This window comes from Lytechinus pictus, chromosome 3 (assembly GCF_037042905.1).
Source record: "Lytechinus pictus isolate F3 Inbred chromosome 3, Lp3.0, whole genome shotgun sequence".
Classification (NCBI taxonomy): Eukaryota; Metazoa; Echinodermata; class Echinoidea; order Temnopleuroida; family Toxopneustidae; genus Lytechinus; species Lytechinus pictus.
Window position 1 is genome coordinate 52,654,009 of NC_087247.1, and position 25,275 is coordinate 52,679,283.

The following is a 25,275-nucleotide window of genomic DNA, read 5'->3' on the forward strand; positions in this document are numbered from 1 at the left end:
TAGTTAGATGAACTTAAAAGATAATTAGTACATGAATTGGAATTAGACCTACTTGGCATTAGACTATAAAATGATATTAGACTGAGTGTGTATTAGACCAAGTGTAACATAGACCAAACAGCAATTAGACCAAAGTGATAGGAGACCAAAAGGATTTAGTCCTTGTGGTATTCAGGCATGACTTTTTTTCCGTGGATCTGCTGATTTCTGCATATATTTTATCCTTTTTAAAAGATTTTTCTGCAACTTCAATTTTGTTTGTTGGAGCAGCATGGCTACCTTTACACAGATGATGAGGGCCTGACTCAGACCTAGTAAATGTTGAAAAATATTTGAAATTGTACCATTGTTTTGGTATAATTGACCATCTCAATGGCACTCAGCACTAGCTATCTACCATCTGTGATGGGGATGGTATAAAAATGTCAGAAAATTATCAATAAATCCCAAGAATAGATGATTATTCCTGTCTAAATAGTTATTCTGAAATGCATTAAACACAAATTTTCAATACCTTCCTCAAAGTCTTGCTTTAAATGATTTAATTTCTCGCTCTTTTCAAACAGTGTGATCTGAATATGTCCAGAATAGATGATCAAATGAAAGAAATAAATGGTAGGTATTGTAAAGATTATAATGTGTACAATAAATGAAAGTATTTTTGAAATTTGTAACCAAAGGATTTTTGAAATTCTGTAAAAGTGTCCACTTCATTTTATTTGTTTTTGAGTTATGCATAATTTTCAAAGATTGGGTTCCAGTTGCATAAACTCTGTCTTTGAATTTAGTATCATGGAATCATTTGAATTGCTGCTGGGTCCTGGTTATCATGGTAATTGCTATTTAATAATAAAGTACCATAATGTAAGTTTTTATTCAACAGGACTCAGAAATAACTTTTCTTTCTCATGTTGCCATATTAATGTCCTCTAATTACGTGAGCATTTGCAGCAATAGATGTAATTTTCTAAAGTTATCACATGTATGAAACCATCCTTGTTTACATGTATGTTTGTTTTGTTTATTAGACTTACAGTTGAGAGTAGATACAGAGCAAGAAGAAAACAAAATATTGAAACAGCAACTCCAAGACAGTGAGGTATGTGTACATTTGTTTCTTAGGTTATATTTGCAGTTTCTGTTATAGCTTGAAGTGTAAATAGATCTATAACTATCTCTATAATTTTTGTGTGAAAACAATGAGATAGAAGAAGAAACTAATGGCTTGTATTTTATTAAATTTTCTTAGTCATTAGATTGTTTTTTTGTTTTGAAAATCTACATCAGGGTGTGCTTATTTGCTAAAGCATATTTTGTGCAGGTATGTAAAGGTTCAAATTAACAATGAAACATTTATACAAATATATTCTTGTGAAAAACTTAAAAACTTGTTTTTTTTTAATGAAATATACCTATAATTTCATAATTGAGGCAAGTTGTGTTAAAAAACTGGATAACTAATTAAAACTTTCGTTTACAATGTTATTAAACTCTTATATTTCACAGATATATTTTCTTTTCTGTCTTTCTAATCTTGGTGTACAGCTTGAATGGGAAATTAGATAGATGACAAAATATTGTGAGGTCAATGCAATGAATGGTTACCTAATTATCTTCATTTTCATCTCACTCTTGTACATATATTGGTATATACATTTCATAGATATAACATGTGGTTATAAATCTAATGATACTTAAGTTTGAAATTGTGTACACATTACTTTAAAACATTAAAAATAAGTTCAGTAATTTTCCAAATACTTTATTTTGTACAGCAATCTTACAAGGCAGAAATTTTAACCCTGCAAGAGGAGATACAAAAATTGTCAGAAAAGACCAAAAAGAAACAAGAAAGGTACGTTTCTTGTCATGCCATCACCTACGCTTCATGAGGGAGGTGGATATGACATACGTATGTGGGCCCAATTTATTGTTTTGTAACTTGCATCATGTGTATGCTAGATATCTATGTCAAGTTTACTCTTGGTCGGTTGATGTGCAGGATTCCAGGAGCTTATAACTTTCCATAGACTACAATTCAGTGAAACATGATCCTATACCACAAGATAAAATAAAGCAACTTGAATAATGATTGTTAAAATATTTTGCCATATTGTGTAGATAAGTGTTTTCTTTTAACAAGTATAATGAAATATTTCAACAATTACTGGAAAAGAAAAAAAGAATCATTGAATCAAATTAGTTGCTTGATGGTTAATGATATCTTGACTTCATATAATGTTTATACTGGATAAGGATCATAATCAAATTGCAGATAATTACATGGATTTCAGAGAGTAGTGCCATTTAGAATAAAGAAATAATAATATAGGATTTGTATAGTGCATGCATCCACCGTGTTAGGTGCTCAAGGCATATGTCTTACTTCGAAATATGCTGATAAACAAAAATTTCACATGATTTTTAGGCTCTACTGCCATTATAATTTTCCAAATGATCCCCATGCTATAACTATTTTGAAAATGTCCAAGTTATTTATGATTTTTTTTCTTATTTCATTTTAGCTTAGTGCAATTACAAAATGAGAAGGAAGAACTATATGCCAAAAACAGGTGACTTGTTACTCTTAATAAATCTAACTTGTCTCAGTTAAATCCTTTGCAATTGTAATCTTCATGGCTTTGGTCAAGTCATGTAAAGTTTTGTGGTTCAAATTACTAGTGTTCATAACAGATTCTTATTTGATTCTATATTTTCTGAAAATTTAAATATATTATTTATAATTATGAGCCGTTTATTGATACTGGTATTGTACATTGTGACCAGATTTGATTGCATCCATTGGGTTCATAGAGGATAGCATGTAGACCTTACTCTTATTTCTTTTTATACCTGGGTTATCATGTCTGATGCACCTTTTAGAAAGGAACTCCTCTTACTAAAATCATGCATGCAATATACCATGTGCACCAGAACAGATCTTCAGGTTTTTGTGGAGGTCTGTTCTATCAGACCAATGCAGCCATATTCCTGACTTCACAATGGTGCTAGAGTAAAGTTATAATGTATAGAAGGTGATGTTTAAGTAGGGGTCATAAAGCACACCTGACCTCCTGTTATTACCCTGTCTTACATAATCTCTCTATTAAATGGTAATTTAATTGTGTTTTAACTGTCTGCCCTTCATCTGAGAATCACGGAAGTGGTTTATGGTACACCATTTATCAGGGACTGAAATAAAAGTGGATAGAATTGGCGGTGAAATGGAAAGGTGAGAAAGTGGAAGTTGGGAGTATTCTTTTTGTCTCGCCCACCATAGGTGAAGGCGAGACTTAGGGATCCAAATGTCGTCCGTCCGTCACAAACCTTATGACACATAACTCCACAACCGTAAGTCACTTTTCAACCAAACTTGAATGGTAGATGGACTTGGGGAGACCTGCATGTTATGCTGCAGTCGGAGGTCACATGGTAAGGTCAAAGGTCATTTTCAGGTCAACGTTAAAGTGTACATGCAAGACTCTCTTATGACACCTAACTCCGCAACCGTAAGTCACTTTTCAACCAAACTTGGATGGTAGATGGACTTAGGCGACCTGCATGTTATGCTGCAGTCGGAGGTCACATGGTAAGGTCAAAGGTCATTTTCAGTTCAACGTTAAAGTTTACATGTAAGACTCTCTTATGACACCTAACTCCGCAACCGTAAGTCACTTTTCAACCAAACTTGGATGGTAGATGTACTTAGGCGACCTGCATGTTATGCTGCAGTCGGAGGTCACATGGTCAGGTCAAAGGTCATTTTCAGGTCAACATTAAAGTTTACGTGCAAGGCTCTTATGACAAGTGTTATTCCATCCCAGTCATTTCACAATGAAGTTTCGATACAATTCTGTTGCGTGCCCTCGCAAATCACGATATTTCTGGTTATTTTCATAAGTGGGGGAGACACAAAATCGCTTTTGCCTTGTTGATTTGAGTGTAGTCCTTAAAAGGACTGTTAACCAGAAGGAGTGGAAAGCTGAATAGTACGCAGGGTGAGATGCTTGAGTAGATGAAAGAAGGCTGGCTTGAGTCAGCGAATGAAGTAGTAACAGTAGCGGGAGAGTAGACTTGGCGTTTCAGGCAGGTTGACTGGCCATCTTCAGACATTCACCATTTAAACAGTGTTTTTACACTTTTTTACTATTACAAAATCAAGTTGAAATCCAAGGGATGCAGGCCTCAAAAACATCAAGTTTATGAATATGTAACACATATTCACTGAAATACTCTGAAATGTAATATTTTTCTGAGTGACCTCATACGTATATCTGTAAATTTGTTAGGGTTTGAAAACTGACTGTACTTTCTTTAAGACTTGTGAATTTATGAATTTTTCTTTTTAAAATTGTACTTTTAAAAACTATACGTGAATGTTTAAAATAATATTGAATTTGTCTAATGTATTTAAGAAACATGCAAAAGAAGATTATTATGTCATATGGATCGTTTGATCAATGAGACAGTAATATTTTGAAAGTGTGAAAACTTGTAACTTTAGATTTACTTTAGCCTTTTCTGACATGTAATTTTATGTCATTTTTTTTTCAGGAAAAATGTTGAAGAGTTGCATGGATCTGTAGACAAGGAACTTGAGGTAGCTATATCATTAAAAATAGTTAATATATTAATGGATGAATGAATGAATGAATAAATGGATAATTGGATTCATAGCAAATGAACATATAGAATGAATGAATGATCAGATTTTTTTTTTTTTACATATTTATCATCTGGAATTTCTTATGTACTGATTTTACTCTTTAGATTTCTATTTTCGATGATTGATGTATCTGATAGCTTTGAATTAATTTTTACATTTATTTAGATATGACTCATGTGTGTTTGAAATATGTATGTTTTAATATGTTCTGTATGTGTGTTTTAACTTGTCTCTTTTCAGTATTTGAGGAAAGAAAATAGTGACTTGAAAGCAGCTTTAAACAGGAATAAGCAGGTATGAACATATTAACAAATAGAGATATTCAGCCGAAATCCCTTGTTTCAAATTTTTCTTTCTGTTTTCTATGTGATTTTTACCCACTTTTCAAGGCACCTTACAAAATGTGTATTACATGTCCAGAGCTGCCAACCATTACGTTTTTGCCGTAATCATTACGTTTTTTCATTCAAATTACGGCATTATGGTTTTTCTTTTCAAATTACATTTTTTTAGAATTATGATGTGTGTACATAATTGTATGTATGTGTAGTGCGTGTTGAGCCCGAGATGAGCCTGGTACTTGCGCGTGCGTAGTCGCCCGCCGGCCGGTTTTCCAACGCACTTTAATAATTTGATAGCGTGCGCGTACATATACGTTTATAGTTGAACATGCGAGCGGCATGCATGGCACGAATCGCAATGTATAGCGACTGGTAAATACGTCTGTAAGGATGATGACGTCATCCAAGATGTCAACTTACGATGACCAACGAAAGGATCGAGGATGATTATATTTTGATCATCATTTGAAAGGAAATAGCAGTAACTGCGGTCTAAGGTACGATATTTCTGAATTTTATATATCTTATCTTAAATTTGCATGTAATTTCTTTCCTATAAAGTGATGTTTTATGTACAAAAAAACGATCCGAAAATCGGATTTCCGCCGAATGATAGATCTAACGCTACTGCTAATACGTTGTCTTTACGCACGGGCCAACACTCCTCAGGTGAGTAGAGCCAACGTTCGTTCTGCAGCGCAGAGCGAGGAGTACGATAAATTGGGTAGGGTAATTCCCCAAATGTAATTAGTATAAGTAAGAGAAGAGTCCATTTATAATGGAGGGGGATTGGAGGTTTGAGGGAAATTATTATTCCATTTGCAAAATTTTACAAAAATACTCATCTTATATATTAAAGATGGAATCATCTAAAGATATTTTTCATATACTTTTAAATTAATTGTGGTGATAAAGAAATGAAATTTTGAGGCTATTTTCTTGAATTGATTAACATAAATTCCCTTCGGATAATGGTATTGTCTGGTTAATTTTCATCAACTCGTATCAAACAAATACGATAAATTTGGCTTTGAAAAGACCTGGAAAGCTCTTAATTGTCCCCTGAAGTACTAATTCTGGGTGATATTCAACATTTATTGATAGTTTCACATGATTTATACTAGAGAGATGTCCTACTGCTTTTGGAATTCTTTAAAAAAGTCGGCACTGTAGCATTCAGTTTAGCAGGAATGGGAAGATTTCTTCCCCGGTTCTGGCGGCCTAGATGTCTGCTCTATAGTGCTGTCACTGCTGGGGATGATTGAGTGTGCGTGCAGTGTGATTGAGGCTGAGCTGTGTACATCGTGAAGTGATCTACGATGGGACTTTTGTGGAATGATTTCAACTTCTAGATCTATTTAAATTTTAGATTAGATTGATTTATGAATAATTTTTTTATATTTGTGGAATGTTACATGTACTTCCATTTTATGACACTTTTATTTTAAAGGGTACTGTTTGGCAAAAACAATGTTACATGGGAAGAGAAGTCTGAATTGATGTGAACTTTTTTTTATATTTCTCTTAGTGTACAACTTGGTAGTTTGTCAGGAAACTCAACACAAAACAATGTATTATTTTAAAAGTGGAAAGGTAGCCCCAGAAAAATGGAGCCCTAAAAATGTTCACCAGAACTGATTTTGGTGCCCCTGAAAGAATTTTTTCTCGACAGATCTTTACTCTGATAAGGAAGTGCCGGAGTAGGTTGCACTACAAAATTAAAGTCCTACTTGCCTTTTTTTGAAAAATTTGCCTTGGTGCGCCAAGCTGAAAGTGCCCTTTTAAAAAGGGCCTTGCCCCTCTCAATTCTTAATTCGAGCCCTGCTACCGACTTAATTAAAGTTGGCAGATTTTGTCAAAACAGGCCCAAGACTAAGGGTCCAATTTGTAACACTCAGTTACTTAGCCCAGACTAGGCCTAGAGATTAATTTTTTTTTATTGTTCACTGCATACATACTTTTTGCATTGGATATTTGTCGCGTGTGGTTTTAAGGTTCGTTTTAACACATTCCTTTTTTTTGTTAGAAATTCCTTTTTTTGCTTGCACAAGGTTGGCAGCTCTGCATGTCTTACAGCATCTTTCACAATGGCCCTCCTGTTGGGTGTTTCATAAAGCTGTTTGTAAGTTCAGAGCGACTCTAAGAACAACCAGTGAACATGCTAAATGTTCACAAATGAACATTTAATGGTGAATATCATTTACCACAAGAAAAGATCACCAGTTCCTAAAGTCACTCTTAACTTATGAACAGCTATATGAAACGGCCCCCAGCTTTCTTCATTGCTTTTGTATGCTGAACTGAGAAAATGTAAAGTGTAAAGACGCTGAGTGGAATTCCCTCTGACTTGTTTGAAAATTACATGTACATGTTAACCTGAATAGACTGGGCTATTTCGACACCTAGGAAGATGGGGGGGGGGTAATTCAGCCCCCCCCCCTTATGATCTCGGCCGTTAATCATGCAATCGCAACGATAATTGGCATATTCTACAAAACTATAACATCAAATTCTGTGCAAAATGTCATTGCTAATTAATTATGCTAATTTATGTGTAAAATCAAAAGTTTGCTCCAATTTATTAATTGATGCCCCTAAAATGCCAATTTTGGGTTCACAGACTCTTTAGAGGAATCTGATCAAATGTACTTTAAAAAATTTCAATGTTACATTTATTTTCCTATGTATTATATCGTTTTCTAAATTTCTTCTGTATTTTGTTGTTTCGTTGTTTTTTTCAATTGAAATTGTCAGGGATTTTATTTTGACCATAAACAAGATGAAATTAATTGATTTTAATCAGTGAAAGGAAAAATAATGATACATTTATGAACTTTGGCTAAAAGCACTATTTGCATTGGATTTGTACACGAATTCACGTTTTTTAGCAATTTTGGGTCTGCGTGCACTTACGAAATGTTGCATAATTTCGAACCTGCATACTCGGAGGTCACAATTTTCGTCTCAAAAGTTGCGCGAGACTTGAAAGTAAAAGTCAGTGAGCAATGCAGTCAACAAAAATTTGCAGAGTGGATTTATCATGAAAAATGTCGAGGTGGGGGCTGATTCAGCCCCCCAGTTAATCCTTGTCAATGACATTAAAAAAGTTGAATTGAATAAAAAGAGAAAAATCCAACAAGCATAACACTGAGAATTTCATCAAAATTGGATGTAAAATAAGAAAGTTATGACATTTTAAAGTTTTGCTTAATTTCACAAAACAGTTATATGCACATCCAGGTCAGTATGCAAATGAGGAGACTGATGACGTCATCCACTCACTATTTCTTTTGTATTTCATTATATGAACTATGAAATATTCTAATTTTCTTCTCATTGTCAAGTTAAACAACGATTAATTCCACCCTGAACATGTGGAATGAGCATTGTTTAACACTATATGGTTCAGTCAAGCTGGTCCTTATTGTCGAATATTTAAAAAATGAAATATTGTATAATTCAAACAATAAAAAGCAAAAGAAATAGTGAGTGATGGACATCATCGACTGACTCATTTGTATGTCACTGAGTTGTGCATATCACTGTTTTGTGAAAAATAAGCGAAACTTCAAAATGCCATAAATTTGTTATAACTGACTTAATTTTTGCATTCCATAGAATCGAATGGAGGCTCAAGAAACTTCAAAGCAGCAAATAAGACAACTAGAGAATACCATAGAAGAATTAAAACAAAAGGTATGTTTATCCATTATTGGTATTAATGTGTACCATTGTTACAAAAATTGAAAATTATCATTCTTTAATACTCTCTTGTTAACTCTTTTTTACATTTTTGCAATGTGTATTCACGCTTTACATCTGCCTCATATATTAGTGAATGATTAAAGCCTTGCGAATTGAACCAATTACTGTGTTAAGAGTTGATTTAGTTTGTTTCTGTTGTATCCTGTACAGTAATATATGATATTTATCTCATTTATAGGCTTCAAACAGTGAGGAGGTTGCCAGATTAGAAGAAGATAAATCAATATTAACCAAAGAACTTGCCAATATTAGACAGGTAATATTCAAAACATTGCAATGTAATGTTTCTGAATAACATTTTTCTGTTTTTTATGTATTTGTTCTTTTTTGTTTATACAAATGTATTGTTTCCTGTATTTTTCTTTTTTTTTAAAGAGCCAACAAAAACACATTTTCTCATGATAGTTCAGGTAGTGATTTTTAGTTTTGTTTTAATTATGTGTACGGTATAATTGACATACTCTTGTCATATGGCCTTGAATATTTCATTTAGTCTTTTCTTTTTTAGTTATTCTAACAGGAGTTGATTATCACATTTTTCTTGTGTGTGCTCCCTACTCATTGTTTTATCATTACCATATTCCTGTATGTTTGTTAGCGGGGGGGGGGGGGGGGGGGGGGGGGCTCACTCATAAATATATTATGTTTATTATGATTGCAATCTTTATTTGATATTAACTACATTATAATCTATTAAACCTTACAGGAAATATGAAGTCTAATTGAAAATTAATATGATGTTATCTTTCATATTTTACAAGGCTTATACTTCTACATCAGAAGAGGCTAATAGATTACAGGTAGGTAGTACAAATATATAATACCGTGCTATAAACCGGCATGCATGTGCAAATAAAAATTTGTTGGTCTTGAACAAATTGTGATGATTGTGGTAGGATATGATAGGCAGTATTTGGACTGGGTTTTGGCAAAACAAATGAAAAGTCAATTCCGACCATCTCTGAGGTGTCAACCATTTAGATTTGTAGAATACTTTTTTGAAGGGTCACCATCAGAGAAAATACTAATCATACCCACATGATTCAGCTTACAGGCCTATCCATATTGTGTCATCCCTTTTTGTCTCATGATTAAATATAATCTAACAGAATACCTGCACTTCATCCTATTAGAATGTGGTCTAATTGCCACTTCAACCATTTCCTGTAATTGACAGTTATGCTTTGCCTAATTTATCTAATTACCACCAAGTCTATTTAATTTGACCTACTTGTTAGAGAACATTAACTATGAGTATGACAATTAAGATTTAAGCTAAACACTAAAAAAAATCTGAAATTACTTTACAAATATTTTAATACCAAAGAATTAATTTTTCTGCACAGATTATCTTCCTTTGTATCATATTTCTAAATTATGTTTAAACACTTCACCAAAAGATTGAAATAACCTGTACTTAAGTTAACAAAATGCACTCTATCAGAATATATACTAAGTTCACCAAGGGTAAGTGAACCAGTGGTGGAAGAAAACACCATCTATTATCACCAAAATTGTCTTAATTTAATACCCTTGTCAGTGTCACTTAAAGAAGAACCTCATAAATCTTTTATAAGATTCTTGTACATGTTTTGGTTAAGTTCACCTAGTGTAATTAAACCAACAATTTAATAAAATACCATCTATTATATCTGAATTGTCTTAAGTATAATGTTGATAAGAACCTCATAAAGCTTTTATGAATCCGTAGTTCTTATGACACCATGCTCCTAAGTCACCCACCTTTTAAAATGAAGATTACACGATTAGTGCCTTTGTTAGTGCTTCACCCAAACTCTGGAATAGTCTCCTTTCCTCAATAAGAAATGCATTATCTATTACCTTCTTCAAAACTAAACTAAAAACCTACCTTTTTCAAGAGAGAACTAGTATCAACAAATAAATCACATTTTGTTATATAATTTGTAGATATATTAGGCTTCCCTTTTTTCAGTAATTTGAACTTAATCATATTTTTATGTATTTATCTTTAAACTATTTTACCTTTTATTATTGTAATGCGCAGTTGAGAATATATAAATAAAAATTGCATAATGTAAATGTACGATTATTATCATTATATATTTAGAATGTGTCAACCAGTGCTAAGAACCAGCTTGAATCTACCGAGCATGAGTTAGAAGAGCTTCAGCTAGCACAGAGTAAATTAAGCAGTGAGAGAGATGAACTACAGGCTCAGTTCACTGAATGCCTAGCAGCCAATGCTACGTTAGGAGACCAACTCAGTACAGCAGAGAAAGAAAGAGATACTCGTAGCAAAGAATTACAGGTAAAGAACAATCCTGTCTACACTTGATCTCGAAGTCCACGCTGTTTTATACGTTAAAAGCTGTGTAATTTTTTTACTTGATGTTTTAAAGATTAAAGACTGTGAAACAAAAACATTACCCATATTAAAGATAAATACCAGCTGTGATAACGATCTCAAAATAGTTCAAACAGAATCCAATAAAATAACCACCCAAGTGTTTGTATGTACAAATAAAAATATGTGCCAATTGACTCTGGAAAACAATGTAATTGCTGAGAAATGAGCAAAATAAGCAAGGAATTCCTTAAAATGTCTGGTTTTTTCCAAACAATATTAATACACTGTCCCACATATGTCTTTTTGTGTTATCAGAATTTTCGGTTTTCAGCTAACATTTCATGATTTCACAAAGATAAGTTGATTTCAATGTACCCAATCTAGATCTATGATAATATGGTGGTTATTAAACTTGATTTTAAAGGCTTTCTCATGAAATAACTTGTTGCTACAATTACTTTCTTTTACTTTAAAAAGCTTTCATATCAGATTGATGGCCTTTTGAAACTAAAGGCTAAATGTTTGCAACACCTGAACATTTTTTAATATGCCTGTTATTTAAAGCAAGCTGCATTCTGGACACACACACAGTACCATAAAATTTGTCTCTATTGTCCTTGACTTCAAACTATTCAAATTTCAAGATTAATTGTCACGATTAATGATTTTTGTTCACATTTAAAGCACCTACCTTTTTCTCTTTTTTACCATACCTGTCACCTTTTGAATGATGATCTTTCTTCTTTTCAAATGTATGATGATGTTGTTGTTATTGTGTTTTTAGGAAACTAATAAGATAGCTGATAAGAGGAAAAACATGTTAGATGAGATGGCAATTCAAACACAAACCATCAGAGAGCAACATAAGGAAGAAGTTTCTAGTATGACAATTAGTCATCAGGTATGCTCAGATATTAGTTTTGATTAACATTCAAAAGGATTTGTTCAAGTTTCTTGTTTAAAACGGAAACTTGATTAAAATCAAAGATGCTATTATGATTTTTCTCTTTGAATTAGAATTTTACCAAATGAGATGCAGAATATAATTTAGTCCATTGACTAGGGAACTTAAAATCTCATATGTAGATTCATTCAGTCCAAGCAAGTACACATGCAAATTATTGATGAGAGTTCATTTGCCCACAGAGGATGCGCAAACCATTGTGATATTTGTTTGGGGTCAGTTGCCTATTAAGTAATTATGAAATTGACTGGAAATTTATGAATAGAGCATCAAATGACGTTACACATGTATATTGACATGTACATACAAGTCTCCTGTTGATAACAAATCAATTTTCTTTTTGCAACCAAAGCTGTAAACTGCCTAATTCTTGCTAAAACTTTAATAATATTTTTAGAACCATTTTCTGTTATGTTTTTATCATGTTTTGTAAAATAACACATTTATTTTAATGTTTTTGTTGATTTCTTTATCATTTGCAGAAAGCTCTTGATGATCTCAAACATGAACTTCAAGATGAAAAGGTAATCCCTTTCTTCATCTTTCTAATTAATGATATTGTTCAAAAAGTAATCATGTTGTATACAATGTGAATGTACATGTATGTATGAATATTTCAGTGGTTTATTATTTGTGATACAATTGAATCTAGGAAATTTCTCAGATGAAAGTCAGATTAATTGGATGTTGACTGATTTATTCTTTAGATGGATAGTATTTACACTATTAACAGGTAGATATACTTTTAAGAAACATATTTTTATGATTTTTTAAATAAAAGACATAGTGAGATTGTTTTTAAGGTTTTTAATGTCATTGTCTTACTATTGGATTTCAGCAAAAGAGAAAAGAACTAGAGCCTTTGAAAGAGCAGATCACACAGCGAGATGTACAAATTGAATCACTAGAAAATGCAAAGGGATGGTTTGAAAGGAGAATGAAAGAATTAGAGGTAATAAAAAAAAGGAGTGCCCAAACATAAAACAGTTGACCCCCCCCCCCCATTCTGTCTTGATCTCTCCTCCCTTTTGCTCGCCCTTTGTTTATCTCTCTATCTATTCTCCCCATCTCTTTTTTGCCTTTTTTTTCTTCTTCCTCTCTCACACAATTGTATATCACCACATTTTGCACTTTATCTTATCAGTAAAAAAAAAACATTGTTCTTTTATCCTCTTGTTTACATATTTCTGACTGGTGGTTATTATATCCTTTATCCTTTTTTTGGGGGGGGGGCAGGGGGGTCATATTAAAATGCATTTCCCTTTTTTTCTCAGAGTAAATAACTTGATATTCAATTTGACCCAAAATTCAGGCATAACAAAGTAATACACTGATACTAATAATCTGTGATCTCAATCATTTTGTGTAGGAGGAACTTGAAGGAACAAAAGAAAAGCATATAGAAGACATCAAAGATTTAGAAGCCAAGCATCAAGAAGAAATATTAGTAAGTAGACCTTCTTCTTCTAAGATAATAGACTTGAATCACTACAATTTCAATCCCAAAAGGGTTATTATTGTAGAACATTTTTGCAAAGGTTGTACAATGAAACCTATCTTAAAAGACTTTAATAGTGGCAAGGAAGTGTGAAGGTGATCTATATGTTCATGCTTCTCTTGGATATGTTTCATGGAGTATCTACTTTCAAAGCAAAAAAGTAGTCTTTATAGATTGATTATTACCAAGGCTGGATTGATCATAATGGCCCAAATTCATGAAGGTGATACTTTAATCCATGGGTGAATTTAACTCCTGAGTGTTCAAATTTTAATTTCCCTAAAGTGGGTTAACTTTAACTAATGGTTAAAATGCATCATTTGAAATCTAATGATGTATTGTAAAACTACACACTCTAAAAGGTTTTAACTCCAGTAAAATGAACCTACCTCTATGAGTCATAAATTTTGATACCCAAGGGTTCTTTTTAGCCCATGATTTAGAATAACGTGAGTTAACCTATGGGTTAACCCTTATTGAACTGGGGGGGTCAATTTGACCCCCCCTCAACAAATTTCGTCACTACGCCGTCGCACAATTTTTTTTTACTGCGCCGCTCACTGACTTTTTACTTTTAAGTCTTGCGCATCTTTTGAGACCAAATTTGCGACGCCCGGGTACGCGGTTCCAAAATGACGCAACGTTTTGTAAGTGCATGTCAGACCAGAAATTGCTCAAAAACGTGATTCCGTGTAAAAAGTCAATGCAAATTGTGTTTTTCAACCAAAAATCATAAATATATGATTATTTTTAGTTTTGTTGGTTTAAATGGATTTATTTTATGCTATTTATGATTGCAAAAGGGTCCTCGACAAAGTTCATCGCGAAAAAAAACAAAAAAACAAAGGTTTGAAAAAAAACTAAGAAATACATAAGAATTTAAAAAACAATAAAATACATAAGAAATTAATTATATTTTTTGTAGATATTTGTTAGAAATGTAATAATTGATACTCCCACCAAAAATTAGCATTCTACTAGCTATATAAATTGAGTTAAAGGCAAATACATACACAAAAAAACAAATTTATGGCAAATTTCATATGCTTATTTGCATGATTAATTAATAAAAAATATTTTTCAAAAATATACACTCTTGTAGTTTAAATCCGGCTCTATGCGCTTGCAAATTTTCGCGGCGATTGCGCAGTCAGCGGCCGAGATCTGAGGGGGGGTCAAATTGACCCCCCCCCCAGTATATACTGGTCTGAAATAGCCCAGTTAAGATAGGGTTAAAGTTGGTCCACCTTAATGATTTTAGGCAACTGTTAACAATCAATACCACATATGAATACGCATTATTGCATACGATTCAACGTCACACCTGATTGTTGTATAATAAACATGCAATATCCACTATCATTATTGTGAGAAAAAGCATCTGGGGAGTGTTTTATAAAACCAAAAGTCAATTATTTTTGCTGACTATTGTTATAAGCTACTGCAATTCCTTCGATCTGATTGGCTGAGAGCAAATTAGTTGATGAAAATCACTGACTGTATGTTTCATGAAATGCTCCCCTGCATGTTCTGTGTGTCCAAGCAATATCCCATATGATTATTGTGTGAACAAACAATACACTATGGACATTGCATGAACAAGCAATACCCTATATGATTATTCTCAGAATCTCCAAGAGGAGCTATCTGAGAGGGATAAAGCTATAGAGAGTGCCAAAGTTGAGATAGAGGGACATCAAGCCACCATAGAGAAATTGGAACAGGATGCCAGGGATTCTGTAGTAGATCATAAACTTGGTGAGAAGAAGAGATCTAGCATGGTGAGTACTAGATGTAGGGTTTATAATCAGTAATTTACACGTTAGTCTCTTACCCAGATTGTCTAACATAAATGTGACTAATTCAATAAACCTATTTTATTGATTTGATCTTATTGTCAGTTTAACTGGTAAAAATGCTTGTTCCCCTTTATTCTATTCAGCTTTCCCCCTTTGTATAATGTTCATCTGGGGCCCGTTTCATAAAGAGTTGCAACTGTTGTAACTTTGCCACTATGGCTACAGGGCTCAGCAGCCAATCAAAATCAAGGTTACCATGGTAGTTGCCATAATGGCAAAGTTGCAACAGTTGTAACTCTTTATGAAACAGGCCCCTGGTCTCTGTCTTATCTGAGGTTATATTAGAGAAAGTTGCTGTTAGATGAAATTGGCATGGCTAGTCTGTTAAATGAATGAAATGATAAGAAGTTTGCTGGGTGTCATTAGACTAAATTTTTAATAGTACATAAACTAGTTGTAGACAAAATTTGATTTGGTGATGTGACATTAGACAAGGTGTGAATAGACCAGGGAGAAATAAGACTAAGTAGCAGCTCATCCATTTCATCTTATGGCATAAAGACTTTTATATGATGAAAGAAAATACTATTGGCATTCTCTATTTCAAATGGTCTTCTTACAAACCAAAATGAATCACCAATGTCTACTTCATATGCCTCAAATCATTCTAATCACAATAAATGACATCCTTTTTGTGATGCAATTAATAATTTTACCCACTTTAGAGAAAAGGGTCAACTTAACAAATTTTTTTTGCTCCCTTCTTGTATTAAAGGTTGTTCATTGCCAATGTCAATTTAGAACTTTTAGATGAGTATTAGCATTCAATTAAGCCTTTTTTCATTTAATTTTACTGAAAAATGTGCACTCAACTATCAGATGTCAAAATTTAAGTGAAAGTCACTGACGAAATACTTTATTACAGGGGGCCAAACAATTTATAATCTACAGTTAAGGTAGAGTTTTAGAAAGAAGGTTGTCTTATGCACCAGAACTTGATGAACCTTGCCCAATGGGATATGTGAGGGAACATTCACCCCCCCCCCCCCCCCCCCGAAAAAAAAAAGTTTAATTGTTACCCATCTTTCGCAATATCAGTCAGAAGTAATAGGATATTTTATACAAAATAAAACCATTAAATTTAATCATCTATTGATAAAGTCTTAAATGGGATAGTACATGATGTACATCAGCCAAGAATAAACAGGTAATTAATGAGGGGGACTTCTTACTAGTTTTGCTATAACCATGAATTGAAAAGAGGGAAACAACATAATGCTTACATCATTATATAACATGGTTGGGTTCAAAGAAAAATAAAGGAAAGAGAAGAATAGTTACAAGAGAGATCATATCTCAATCCAAAAATAAGTATTAGATAGTGGTAAAAATCAGAGCAAAATTGTTGATTGTATCTTCTTGTTTTGAATGATTTCATCCACAGCTGAAGGATCTTCAAAGGCAGTTGAGACAGGAGAAGAAGAGATCAGTTAAATTACAGGAGAGATTACAAGAAGTCTTAACACAGAACAGTCAAGCACCACAAGGTCTAGATGCACTCTTCTCACATCATACCTATGATGACAGGTCTTCTAGACATGACACCAGGTATTCATACATTTTTGTAGCATACACATTTGACTTCGTCCAGAACCGTATCCATACTGTCAATCAAGCATGTTTTTTTCTCACTATCCAAAATTTTTGTCGCATTTTACTGAAAATCTCGTTGAATAGAAATATACTCCAATTCAGAAATATTTTTCAACGATCGAGTTAAAAAAAATCAGCCTTTTTACCCCCTCTTAAAAGTAATATTACAGGCTATATTTGAAGAGGGGTAAGCAATTGATCTGCTATATTTTTTAGTTTTTATGAAGCATGTCTATCATTCAGTTAATTAAGGTCATTGGCATCATGGCCTAGAGTGGCCATGGTGATTTACACAGGAAATACCAAGATTGTACATGTATGTATATTACAGGACATGCCAGGTAGAAATATACATCATCCAGGTGTTAAGTGGTGCCATACCCTGATTGTTGATTTCATTAGTAAGAAACTTACATGACATTTACTATAAAATATTCAATGAAGATTTGTAAACAAGAAGGAATGTAGAATGTACAGTGTGTAATCTACAGCCAGTGGAGTGAGATGAGGAGGACATCTTTTTAGTTGATGCTGATTTCTGTCTCTTTATGAGACTTTCCTATTTTGTTATTTAATTCTCCATGCAAAAATGCTAACCTTGATATCTTTTTCTTTTTTAATCTTTTAGTAGCATCTCATCTTTAAGCAATAGTGGGACTGGCAGAGACTACAGTGACTTTGCTCCTGTAAGTTTGATCTCTTCATTGATTATATTTCTATTATTTGGAATTATAACATTGTTACTATTGTTGAAAATGAGGATGAAAATTAAATGAGAGTATATTAATTCTATTTGGAAGAACAGTGTATTGCGAAGTGATGAGTTTGAATTGCATATACATTAGTTGTATTTAACCCTAAAAGGACGGGGGGGGGGCCATGATGGCCCTCCCTCGACACTTCGCGCAATATTTCTGAAACGCAAAAAGGTAGCGCCGCAAAATTTTATGACTTTTTTCTTTGAAGTCTCGCTCAATTTTTGAGACCAAATTTGCGACCTACGGGTATAGCATCGGGACGCTACGTGACTTTACGAGACAATGTCATGCCGAAAATGGCTTATTTTATACTTTGTGTACAAAGTCTATGGGAGATGAAATTCATAAAAGTGTGATTACTTTTCATTCTAAGTGGTCTTCCTAATTGATTTATTTGTTAAATGGTCTGTTATATTTTCCATTGAAAAAAACAAAAGATGAAAAAAACAGAAATACATAAGGAAAAAATTGGCCCTCGCAATTTTTCTTTGTGGAAACCTTTAAATTAGTTTACAAAGATGACATCTGGAAAAAAAGGGAAAATTTAAAGTGAAATTGGGTGTTAAATATGTAAATAATGGTTTTCACAAATAAATTTGCATGTTTTATTCATAATGTTTAAGAAATGATTCAGAATTTTTTTTATACTGGCCTGTAGTTTATGCGGTATAGAATGTGCATGCCAAATTACAGTGCGACTGCGCAAACGGCCGCCAAGATCAGAAGGGGGCCATCATGCCCCCCCCCCCCCCCCAGTCCTCAATACATCTCAAATAGCCCAGTCCTTTTAGGGTTAAAGGATTAAATGTGAGTTGCTACAGTACAGTGATTTTTTAAAGGGTAAAGTAAATTCAATGTAGTGTCTGCACTCTGAAGGTGTGCCAAGGATGTACACTAAATTGATTTTGTGACTTGTAAGGATTTCTGTAGAACATTTAGAGTTGAGAGTCTTATTTTTTATCTGTTTCATGACAGTCTCCCAATGACTCTATGTCTGCTGCCCTCAGTGAGGAGACAACAGAACTCATCTCCAAATTAACACAAATCCAACAAGAAAACTGGCAACTAGAAGAAAAGGTAATGCTGATTATTTATTTTAGAAAATGAAATGTTATACCCCAGTCACACAGTGCTCTGCATCCATCTAAATTTTCCTGTGAATTCCCATTGATCCTTCCCATCACTGAAATATATATACGGAAATAGACACGGATGATACAGATCGATATGACCAGATGCGGATACTTGTGGACAATCTTTCAAGTTAATACATTTGTTCCTTTGACAAATCCTTCTGGATACTTTTGAACAAGTGAAGGGAGAAGCGGATATTTATGACTGGTGTGGATTGTTAAGGATAGTTATGAATTGTTAGGAATAATTTTGAACATGGTTTTCTGGAACATCCCCTGCCAATCTGTATATTTTGAAGTTCACTGAGAAAACACCTTTGGCAAGTTATGCCTCCAAAGTTTCCTCCCAAGTAGTTAGGAGGTAGGTCTAGGGCTGTTTCATAATGATCAAGGAAAAACAAGGTCAGACTGTTTCATAAGGCCCAAAGATATTAAGAATCATAATATCCAAAGTTATTACATATCAGATGGTTTTATAGTGTAGACTGTAATGATCTGAAATTGTATAATTATTTATTCTAATATTATTCTAAAAGGTTTTTGAAATAGGAAGTATCTTATTATGATACGAGTATTCCAAAAAAGGCAGGGTTGATGAGGGCCACCCCTCTCCCCCTCCCCAAAAAATATTTTAAAACATAAAAATATTTTTTTTTACAAGGAGCAAGGATATGATATATCAGACTGTCTTGTTTTGTAGATTTTGAAAGCTGAAATTATGTCATGATGTTGTGAAGACTTTTAGTATCTCTTCAGTTTATCTTACAGCAGTAAAAGAAATAAGTTTCAAACATAGATTTTGATTTTTTTATGCAAATTAAATCTGAGTATACATAAAAAATGTACAAATTACATAGCATTCAGGAAATACAAAAATTATTATTTTATAAGGAACAGAGATATTGCAGATCAGGCTGCCTTGTTTTAAAGATTTGGGAAACCGAAATAATGTCATGATGTAATGAAGACTTTTCGTATCTCTTCAATTTGTTTTACAGCATTGAAATAAATAATTTGAATATTAAATTGTTTTTATGCAAATAATATATCACCAGATATCATAAATGTACAAAATATATGTATATATAATGTATATATATATAGAGAGAACAATGGTAGGCATAGCTTAAATCAAGGTTCCCCAGAGCTATCTGCCCTTTGGAAAAGTTGGCAATGCCAAAAAAATGTCTCTGCCTGGAATCGAACCCGGGCCCCCAGCTTTGAACGCCGGTGCCTTAACCACTAGACCACAGAGACGGGTTAGTGGCTAGGGCGACCCCGATCCGATTGACCGTCAGACAGATTTTCGACACTATACCAATCATAATTTCCTTTTTCGGGTGTAGGTGGGTTTTGAACAATGACAAGCCGCCATGCCATGATTCCCGGCAGAGACATTTTTTCAGCATTGCCAATTTTTCCAAAGAGCAGATAGCTCTGGGGAACCTTGATTTAAGCTACGCCTTTCATTGTTCTCTTCATCCATTTCTTTCGCAGGATATTTAAATAAAAGAGTTGCCAAAGCTGTTGTGCATGTATAATTTCACACATATGTATATATATATATATATATATACACACACACACTCTTGCAACCAAGAAATTAATCAAACACAGTCAACTCACCATCTTAACCAAATGGTGATCCTTTTCTTTAGAAAAATTGATTTTTGAAGATAGAATGAAAAATGTAAGTTGCAGTCAGAGTCATCTGATGTCATTTATATGTGGATGCCACTTAAAATGTTAATTTTGAAGGGAAAATTCATAACTAAATCATGCAATTCTGCTACTTTACCATCCTGACTGTCTTATATAGTATTTGTTTAGGTACATGCACTGCAGCTTAGCAACATGGGTAATACGATTGTCTACAAGTCTCTGTTAAACTTTGTTTAAATTTTAATCGACGTTTATACTTGACTATAATTACAATCAATGTTATTGATTGAATAAATGACTAATCTGATTTATCAGTTGATTGATCCATGAATGGTCGTGTACAGTTTCAAATGATAAAATGAAATTATAGAAAGTCAGTAACCCAATAGTTTGTCAAAACATGTACAATCCAGCATAATGCTCTTGATGATGATGTACCTTCCTGTATACGTCATTGAGTTGACCAATCAGCATACTCTTTTTTATGTACCAAGGGTCAATGTATTACCTTCTTAGTAATAAATTGTAGTATTACTTTGCTTTCCATAGTTGAGATCCTCCCTGATGATTATATTTCATGTGTTGCTAATTAGGTGCGTCACCTTGAAGAAAGCAATGCATGCATGGCAGAAGATCTCCTGAGAAAAAGTGCAATCATTGAAGCTCACGTCATGGAACGGAAAATCATTGGTGAGTTGAAAGGGATGTTCAAATCATTTATTATGAGAAATTTTTAAAAAGAAAAAAAATTGTAACTTTACCTTAATTTACAAAGGAAAGTTGATAATGCATCTGCAATCAAAAGGTTTATCATCCTTTATGTATATAATTAAGAGCTTTATCATTTTTGGGACTTGGTACTTTTACAGTTGAGGCCAAAAGTTTACATACACCCATGGAATTCAGTGAAATTTGTTCACTTGCCAAACATAAATTTACTTTATCTTCAGAAATATAAATACTACCATGACAAATTTGGTATCAAATGAAAGAGCGTATTATGCTTTTTCACACGATTGGGATGCTGTTGGGATTAAAGTATATTTCAAGTGGAATTTTCTTTGAAGAAAAAAAAGGAATATTCGTGGCAAATGTATTCTATTGTTTGTTATTATATTTTCAAACATCGTTTCATAGAAATATATAAATGTCAAATCTATGATTTATATTACATTTTCTATCATGATATGTCACCACTGAACAAAAATATTGTAATCTAAAATGTTTGTGTTGAAAAGTAACTAGTACAAATATGAAATATTTTTATCAAGTTTTTGTTTTTAATTTGTCTAAAAGATGAAGATTTTTTGGGGAAAAATGACATATATTTGTAAGGTCCTGATGACAAAGCAATGTGATGAAGGGGCATGACATACTCATTTGTTTAATATCAAATTTCAGGGGCCCCCCCCCCCACTTTTTTCAAAAACCGTGTACAAAAACGTAACAATTACCATAGGATTGTGACTTTTTGCATGGTCAGCCCCCTCACTTTTGGATCAGCCCCCCCCCCCCCTACTTTGAAAACCGTTCCGCGGCCCCTGAATTTGTCATGATAGCACAAATATTTTATAAGATACAGTAAATTTTATAATGTTTGGCAAGTGTAAACTTTTCTTTTAATTTCCTGGGTGTATGTAAACTTCTGGACTCAACTGTATATATGAGTTCTAAGCAGTGATGTGTGAAATATCCAGAATAATGTGAGAAAGCAAACATGTCATATTGTGGTTTGCACATTTTTATGTTTTTAGAGCATTCAAATTTATTATCCAAATTCCTTATGAAATGCATGAATGTGTTGTATTTATTTTGTTAAAAGTAACCCTAACTTTTTAGTCTCATTTAAGATTATGAAAGATACTTTGATTTTCTCTTAGTTATTTTTAAGAGGGGTGTTTCGGTGAAATTGTCAGTCATTACTTAAGATGAGAAATAGTGAGATCTTCCAATGATCCATAAAATCTGAACATGGATGCTACAGAGTATGTTGAAATCAACCCGAGATTCAACTCATCGAAGGAGCAATCCACAGCATCAGTTTTTTTTAAAGAAAGTCAACTGAGTCATATTTAGCTCATTCACTAAGATAATAATAAACACAGCATTTATTATGCGCCATCTATCTACTAAACTATTCCGAGGCAAAGAAGATATTTACAGAATATTTTCCCCCAAATTCTGTCCAAATGCTTTTTATTTATATTGAACTATTGTTTATTTGTTTGACAACCAGTTTTTAATTTTAATTTTAATTGCATAGATCACAATTTGATTGATCTAGGCTCCTTTTCCTTGGTCTTTGGTGTGTTTTGTATTACATATTAACCCTAAAAGGCCCGTGGAGAGACGTTTTCCGCCCCCCCCTCCACATTTTTCACGATAAATCGTAAATCGCGCGAAATTTTTCAACCAAGTCGCTCGCTGACTTTTTACTTTCAAATCTCACACAACTTTTGAGACCAAATTTGCGATGCCTGGGTACGCGGATATAAAATTACGCAACATTATGTAAGTGCTTGTCAGACCCAAAACTGCTCAAAAACGTGAATTCATGTACAAATCCAATGCAAATTGTGTATTTAGCCAAAATTTATAAATGGAGCATTATTTCTACTTTTACTGATGAAACAAAATTATTTTTGTCTTGTTTATAATCAGAATTAAGTCTGCAACAATTTCCATCGTTGAAACAATAAAAGAAAAGTCGAAAAACAAAGAATAATAATAATAATAATTAATAATAATTGTAAATTTATATTGCGCAATTTCTATTTTGATATACTCAACTGCGCATTACAATACATAACAGATAAGCAAAAAAACAATTATTAACAGGATACGCAAAAATTTTAGAAGTAAATTTAAGTTTGCTAAATTAATCGAAGAAAAATAAGTAAAGATGAATTATTTCTACAAAATACATAACAAAAAAGTGACTTATTTATTAAAAACTCTCTTGAAAGAGGTGGGATTTCAGTTTAATTTTAAATAAGTTGACAGAGGATGCATTTCTTATTGAGGAAGGGAGACTATTCCAGAGTTTGGGTGCAGCACTGATAAAGGCACGGTCACCTAGTGTAATCTTTGTTTTACATGGTGGGAGATTGAGGAGCATTGTGTCATGGGAACTACGAAGCCCGTAAGACTGGGTGGGTGATTTTAATTTAAGGAGTTCACTGAGATAGGTGGGGGCCATGTCATGTAGTATCTTATATGTTAGGAGCATTATTTTGAATTTGATTTGCTGACGTACTGGAAGCCAATGTAGATCGTAGAGTAGGGGCCTTACATGGGAAAATTTGGGGGAATTACAAATGAGTCTGGCACATGCATTTTGAACACGCTGTAATTTGTTTATCTGAGAATCTGGTAAGCCAAAAAGTAGTCCATTACAATAATCCAGTTTGCTTGTTACAAATGCATGGACCAGTGTATTAATACATGTGCTGCTTAAATATTTTCGGATATGACGTAAGTTGTAGAGATGATAGAAGGCAGTTTTGCATGTTTTGGATATGTGGGTTTCCATGTTTAGCTGCGAGTCAAACCAGACACCAAGGTTTTTTGCAACCATGGTCTGCTTGACTACAGTATTTCCAACTGTTATACAATCTATATTTAGTTTAGACACTTGTCTAGTTGTTCCAATGATAAGAAACTCAGTTTTGCTATCATTGAGTTTCAACTTACTGCTCAACATCCATCTACAAAGTTCCTGTAGACATTGTTCAAGAGCCAAAACACAGGACTGTTCTTGTTCCCTGACTGGGCTGAAGGAAATGTATAATTGAGTGTCATCTGCATAGCAGTGACAAGATATTTTTTCAGAGTGTGCTTTGATAACCGAAAAAAGTCTACTAGAAATACATAAAACATTAAAAAAACAATAAAATACATACAAAAACAATTTGCGATACCAAAAGTACATTTGATCAGGATACTACAAAGAGTCTGTGAATAAAAAATTAGCAGTTTTGGGGCCGTATGATAATTAATTAGAGCAAATGATTTATTTCATGCATGAATTAGCATAATTAATTCATTGAATAAAAAATCTTATTATTTCAAAGAAATTAACCATACAGCCTTGTAGATTTTATCGCACACTACCACCGTGCAAATTTTCGCAGCACTCGCGCGATAGAAGGCTTGCAAAAGCAAGGCAAAAAATACTGCAATTTTTTTAGAATGTTTTATTTTAGAGTGCAACAATGCACATTCATTAGCAAGAGTTATGCACTCTGTCTATGTTTGTACCTAACATGTATATAAACATTTTCTAAGGTTTATTGCACCATATCTGAACAAGGCTTTGCACGAGACAAAAATATCCACAATATCATTATAAATAACACATTTCATTTTCTAATGAAAATTACCTAGTACATAGATGATAAATATAATTAATGTTGCATTTAGACCCAGCTAAGGTCAATTCATCCCCAGCTGATGTGAAACCGGAGACTAAGGGACCATCATTACGTAAGATGAGAGAATTAATGAGGTCATCAAGGGATGTGGAGGAGGAGAGCCAGAGGGAAATGAATCAAAAATTACAAGTCATGCTTGAGGAGACCATCACTAAAAACATGCATTTACAGCAGGTAAGTATCTTCTTTCCAAGGCCAATGTGTTGGTCATTACTCTTTATTGGGGTTTTAAATTGCAGTGTGTTGACAGGAATCCTTTCTTATACCTCAAATC

The 25,275-nt window shown here is 33.3% G+C and overlaps 1 protein-coding gene across 1 annotated transcript in view; it reads left to right on the top strand.

Moving 5' to 3' along the window:
- LOC129257028 (GRIP1-associated protein 1-like) overlaps positions 1-25,275 on the top strand; it is a 62,307-nt gene that overhangs the window by 33,051 nt on the left and 3,981 nt on the right. The window contains exons 12-31 of the mRNA XM_054895259.2: positions 567-615; positions 1,029-1,099; positions 1,776-1,855; positions 2,526-2,573; positions 4,555-4,600; positions 4,907-4,960; positions 8,626-8,703; positions 8,951-9,028; positions 9,534-9,572; positions 10,862-11,062; positions 11,886-12,002; positions 12,548-12,589; positions 12,904-13,017; positions 13,435-13,512; positions 15,192-15,344; positions 16,807-16,970; positions 17,644-17,701; positions 18,749-18,850; positions 21,162-21,258; positions 24,991-25,175. Coding sequence (XP_054751234.2) covers positions 567-615; positions 1,029-1,099; positions 1,776-1,855; positions 2,526-2,573; positions 4,555-4,600; positions 4,907-4,960; positions 8,626-8,703; positions 8,951-9,028; positions 9,534-9,572; positions 10,862-11,062; positions 11,886-12,002; positions 12,548-12,589; positions 12,904-13,017; positions 13,435-13,512; positions 15,192-15,344; positions 16,807-16,970; positions 17,644-17,701; positions 18,749-18,850; positions 21,162-21,258; positions 24,991-25,175 — 1,854 coding nt within the window. The remainder of the gene's footprint in view (positions 1-566; positions 616-1,028; positions 1,100-1,775; positions 1,856-2,525; positions 2,574-4,554; positions 4,601-4,906; positions 4,961-8,625; positions 8,704-8,950; positions 9,029-9,533; positions 9,573-10,861; positions 11,063-11,885; positions 12,003-12,547; positions 12,590-12,903; positions 13,018-13,434; positions 13,513-15,191; positions 15,345-16,806; positions 16,971-17,643; positions 17,702-18,748; positions 18,851-21,161; positions 21,259-24,990; positions 25,176-25,275) is intronic.